The 5,596-nt window shown below is 40.2% G+C and overlaps 1 protein-coding gene across 2 annotated transcripts in view; it reads left to right on the top strand.

The window, feature by feature from the left end:
• Positions 1-3,194: 3,194 nt before the first annotated feature.
• Positions 3,195-5,596, top strand: part of LOC109996418 (protein FAM171A2) — a 12,131-nt gene continuing 9,729 nt past the window's right edge. For both annotated transcript variants that reach the window (XM_020650533.3, XM_020650532.3), the window contains exon 1: positions 3,195-3,429. In XM_020650533.3, coding sequence (XP_020506189.2) covers positions 3,333-3,429 — 97 coding nt within the window. In that variant the 5' untranslated portion in view covers positions 3,195-3,332. The remainder of the gene's footprint in view (positions 3,430-5,596) is intronic.

The raw sequence follows: 5,596 nt of genomic DNA, 5'->3' as shown, positions 1-5,596 counted from the left end.
ATGAGACTTCAATCAAATTGATCGATGTGTTTAAGTTTGAATTTGTAATGTTTTAACTGACATTAATAGATGAATGTACCTTACCTTAAAAAAAAGGTCACTTGAGCTTTCTATATAAATTCATGAAACCTGTAAAAAAAACTCACAATCTTTTTTTTCTGAATCTGCACGTCTTGCTTTATTTTAAAGAGTGAAATTCAAATCATGTGAATTGAATTGGATGACATTTAAAGTCACACATTTGTGCATCAGTAAAGATCAACACCACGCTTTAACTTGAGAGTTAAAGTCCACGTTGGGTTTTAAAAAGCTCAAATAAATGTGAATTATTTTGTCATGGTTTTCCTCCATAAACTGTTTCTCTTTAAATCACTGCTGTATTCTGAACCATGCCTTTATCTCCACAACCATATGCTTTAGATTATTTGCACATACTCGATATATGAAAGTAGTTAAAATGCCACATTGAAGAAATAATTTCCTTACTTGACATTTAACCTCTACTCCTTTTTTCCAAAATGTTTGCTGTCTATTGTCATTCTTTAACTCTTGCCATCTTTTCGCTGCTTGTGGCTCAACATGAGAACATTTTGGGACATTAGACGAGTTAATTTAGCAAACCTATAAAAACCATCACATGAGGGGGCCTTCAGAAGAACAGCATGATTGTCCGAGGAGGAGTTTCCATAAACCTCAGGCGTCCCCTGCTGAGTCAATGTTTCTCCTCATCCGAGTGCTGATTAATGGCTTACACATTTATCCTTGTAACTAAACCTAGGTGGGAATTTTTATCTTATTTAATATGTACCAAGCAGCAGCCGGCAAACCAAGTGAGAACAATCCTAAATCAAACTAATTTCTAATCAACAGGACAGTGAGAAGACGCGTCCAATCTTTCTTCAGCTTCAACATTGCTGTTTAGCAGATGTTTTCAAACCTTTAATTTAGTCATCTTTAACAGAACTCAATCCTGAAAGTCTCCTACAGCCACGCAGGCAGGAGGTTGTATTTCTGTAATGAATGAAAAACAGCAGAACGCTACGTGTCCATGTTTTTTTGTCGAGCAATAAATCTACAAACGCCATTCCATGCAGCCAGGAATAAAATACTACTGCAATATGACTTTTTAATTAAACAATAAAAATGATGAATATGACAACCAGCTGCTGCTGCTGAGCAGTGGAGGAAGTCAGAGAAAGCCTGGATCAATGGGGGACATCCGCCGTGAGATACAGCATGTTTCTCCAAAAGTTTTAGTTGTAATGTGAGAAACAGAAGTTTGATCCAGAACAAACTTTGTCTACTTCAGAAGCTAAAACACAGACAAGAAACATGTTTTTATGCCAAAACAACAAAAACAGAACAAGATTTCAAAGGCTTTTAAATCTATTTTCTCTCAGATCCTGGTATCCTGGGATTCCTGTCTTAAGTATTAAAAGTAAACATGTAGGGGCCGCTGGTGGCGCAATGGTTAGTGCGCGCGCCCCATGTATGGAGGCTGTTGTCTTGAGCGGGCGGCCCGGGTTCACATCCCACCTGTGGCTTCTTTACCGTATGTCGTTCCCCACTCTCTCTCCCTGATTTGTATGTAGGCAGCATAACTCTGGAAGTATTATATTGCAGTCAGGCCTACTCAAGTAATGCATTTAAGGGTGGTTTCACATTAAGGACCCTGGCCCAAGTACACTTGACTCCAAAGTAACAAACAATAACAATTAGGGGTGCACGGATGCATCGGTCCAACATCAGTATCAGCCAATACCGACCCTGTTGAAAGAAATCAGCACATCCGCAAACAATGTGGCATGAACCGATACCAGGCTGTAAACATGTTTATTTCTGCTGTAAAAAACTGTCTGTTCAGATGTGGTGTGTATGTGCAGCCAGCCTCAAGCAGACACTCGATGAACTGCAGGATTTTGCACTTGGCTTAATTTTTAGGAGAGATTTCCGCTTGGTTTTATTTCATTTTTGCAATAAATAATTTTTTGTCAGTTCAGCTTAACCCACTGCAGTAACACAAAAATATTTATGTTGCTACCTTTGCGTAACCCTGTACTGATTTCCTTTTTATTCTTTCTCTTTGTACTTACAGAGGTGAAGTTACTGATTTTTTCTAAACCCTACCTAAAAAAGGGAACAGTATACAGAAACACTTCACTAAAACGATAAAAAGTGCTGTCAATTTTGTTTTGTTATATCTTTAACTATATTTATCAGAATCATCAGAATTATTATATAGTTATGTCCTATCATTGGTCCACTCGATGTGCTCCACCACGGTTAGCAGTTAGCATCCTCAAAGCTAGCCGTCCGGGAATGTCGGTCGCCACCAACATGATCCACTCTCCCTCGTTATTATCGTTACAGAAGTAAAGCAGAAGACTAGAACAAACTTAATTTGATTAACTGAATCGATTCGGTTCACTTGTAATGACTTTTAAAGGATAAATTGTTTGGAGAAAGGGACGTTCATGAGGCCCCTTAAACTCACCGCTCAACGGGTCGTAGTCATGGTAACCGTCGTTAAGGAAACTGAAAATAAAATTATTTATATATAATTTTAGGTAAATAAAATTAGGAGCCACGTCAATATTTTCATATTTATTTTAAAATAGTTAATTTTTTCATAATTATTTTGAACACAATTGATTGTTAAAAAAGGGGTTGGGTTGGGGTTTCTGCCTTTTTGGGGCTACACGGCAAGGTCAACGTCATGACGTCATCAGACGGTCATTATGTAAACTTTAAAATGTGTTTTTTCTTTTTCTTTGTATATCTATATATAAACAGAGGTCAGATCGAGCTGTATTAATTAATTAGGATACAGATTTAATTCCATATTTATTTATTTTATTTTATTTATTTATTTATTTATTTGTTTATTTATTTATTTATTTATTTATTTTATTTTATTTTATTTTATTTTATTTTATTTTATTTTATTTTATTTTATTTATTTATTTATTACAATGCATCTTTTTCTGGCCAGCCCCTCCCCGTTGTTTTTATATTACTGTTGTGTTTGTGTATTTTATTTCTCTTTTTGTTCTCTGTGTTAATTTCTGTGCCGCACCAGTGTACCCAGCAGCAGAGGTGCAGTTCCTGAACAGCTCAGCAGAGGGAAACATTGGACACTTCTTCCTCCTCCAACCTCAGACAATAAAAACAAGGCGAAGCCCGCACACACACACACACACGGCAGCAGCATCTCCATTCTCAGCCGGGCACCCGAGCCATGTCTGAAGAGGAGTGACGAGCTCACACAACGGCTGCGAGAAATATGGATACACGGCCGACATGGAGCTGGGACTAGAGATGTAGCTGCAAGGATGCCAGCCCACTTCATCTCCCGCTTGCTCCTCTTCGCCTCGATCTGCGCGGTCTGGGAGGCGCTGGCCAAATCTCTTCCAGATCAGGGAGCAGTTGGTAAGCTCGCCATACGGGGGATGCAGCACAATGAGGAGATGGGAGTGGTTGCATTTTTATGGCTTTTGTCGACATAACCGTCGATCTTTGCAGCGCTGCGCTTTGATATCATGTCAGCTGAAAGACAATGCACAAAGGGGGAGATTTTCTACTCTTACCCGCTGCATAATGTTAGTTTGATTGTGTAGATTCCTTCATATAGATCACGGTGAGGGCCACGCTTCTGTGTGACGTTTGAAAGTGCTTAGATACAGTGCATCGGTGTCGTGTTTGAGACTGATCTGTGTGCACAATCTGCTGCTAGGCCTTACATATAGTCTTCTGTAATACCAGGCCTTATTTGCTGTTTCCAGGCCTTCATGTTTGTTAAATAGTCCTGACAGTGTGATACTAGCAGGGCCTGGGCTCCTGGAAATGTGTCAGTCAGTCAGTGAAACCCAGCTCATAAAAAGGTGTATTAAAAAAAAGAGACAAAGAACAACAACTCTGATGTTAAATAAAAATACATCCACAGCCTTGAACACACCTCTGTTGATGTTGTGGTGTGCATATCTGAAGGACATTATGTAATTACAGTGCATTATTCATGCTTCAAGCTATTTTGAGCTGCATGGATGCTCACAGAGACAAGAGCTGCGTTGTAACTAAATACATTTACTCAAGTACACGTCAGTATTTTCACTCTATCCTCGTGCTGCAGCACATGTACACATTGTTTACATTTTAAAGATTGTGTACTTTTTAACCTACTGCATTTTGAAATGTTGGATTTACTTTGGAAGTTATAATATTTTAGACACAAATCTAAAATAGAATATGATGCATTATTAATTGGGCGACACATAACAGGGTGAACAAGGCCGTTTTGCATAACAGTACTTTGAAGGTAGAATGGGCGACTTTTTGATCCAGTAGATGTCGCCCTTGAGCGCCGCCGTGAAACCAAAACAAACTGCTTTTTCGGCCACACCTCGGCTATTCTGAAGTCTCCGCTCTCCTCCAGCTGCATACAGCCAACCGAGTGGGGGGGGGGGGGGGGGGGGGGGCTCCACTTGCGGTCGCACGAAGGAGTTATGAATAAGAACACGATGTAAACACAGCTCTGACAACAACACAGCCAGCGGGACTCGAGCTTCTCACTCAATGTAGACAGTCATGTCTACCTCTTAAGATGAAGTTTATAAAGAGAAAAATTGTATTGTTTTGTTAAAGATCAAACTGTGTATAACGTATGAACATACACTGTTTACACTATCTCATGTTTCTTTGTAAGATGACAAAACATTGACTGCTCAGGTCTTCAGCATGAGTTCTAATCAGTCATACGTCCATATGAATGACTTAGTTTTACTCTGTTTCCCATGATAACACATAAGTATCGGTTGTTTTTACCAGATCTTAACTTCAGGATAACAAAGCTGCTTTTTCCCATGACAAGTTAATTTTTCGAGAGCTGAACAAAATGACTGAAAATAACTCGTTATCACAGGAAAACCATGCAGCGTTGTTATCCCGAGATAACTGTAAATATAAGTCAAGATCTCAGATTATCGGAAATCAAATGCATGGATTTATGTCCTCTTAAGGCTTCCATACTCCTGCACAATCTGCTGGTGCGGGTTTTCACACAATTTAAGTTCTTTACATTTCTACAAGGTGCTTTTGTCTCTATTACTTTGATATCCTAATACTTCTGGGGGGCACGGGGGCAAGCGGTTAGGGTGCTCGCTCTATGTACGGAGGCTGTAGTCCTCCAAGCGGGCGGCCTCTCCTTTCCCACATATCATTCCCCACTCTCTCTCTCTCTCTCTCTCTCTGTCTCTGTCTCTCTCTCTGTCTCTCTCTCTCCCTCTCTCTGTCTCTCTCTCTCTCTCTCTCTCTCTCTCTCTCTCTCTCTCTCTCTCTCTCTGTCTCTCTCTCTCTCTCTCTCTCTCTCTCTCTGTCTCTCTCTCTCTCTCTCTCTGTCTCTCTCTCTGTCTCTCTCTCTCTCTCTCTCTGTCTCTCTCTCTGTCTCTCTCTCTCTCTGTCTCTCTCTCTCCCTCTCTCTGTCTCTCTCTCTCTCTCTCTCTCTCTCTCTCTCTCTCTCTCTCTCTCTCTCTCTCTCTCTCTCTCTCTCTCTCTCTCTCTGTCTCTCTCTCTCTCTCTCTCTGTCTCTCTCTCTGTCTCT

The sequence above is a fragment of the Labrus bergylta genome, chromosome 21, assembly GCF_963930695.1.
Source record: "Labrus bergylta chromosome 21, fLabBer1.1, whole genome shotgun sequence".
NCBI lineage: Eukaryota > Metazoa > Chordata > Actinopteri > Labriformes > Labridae > Labrus > Labrus bergylta.
Note: the sequence above shows the minus strand (reverse complement) of the source record. Positions and strands in the feature narration are given on the sequence as shown.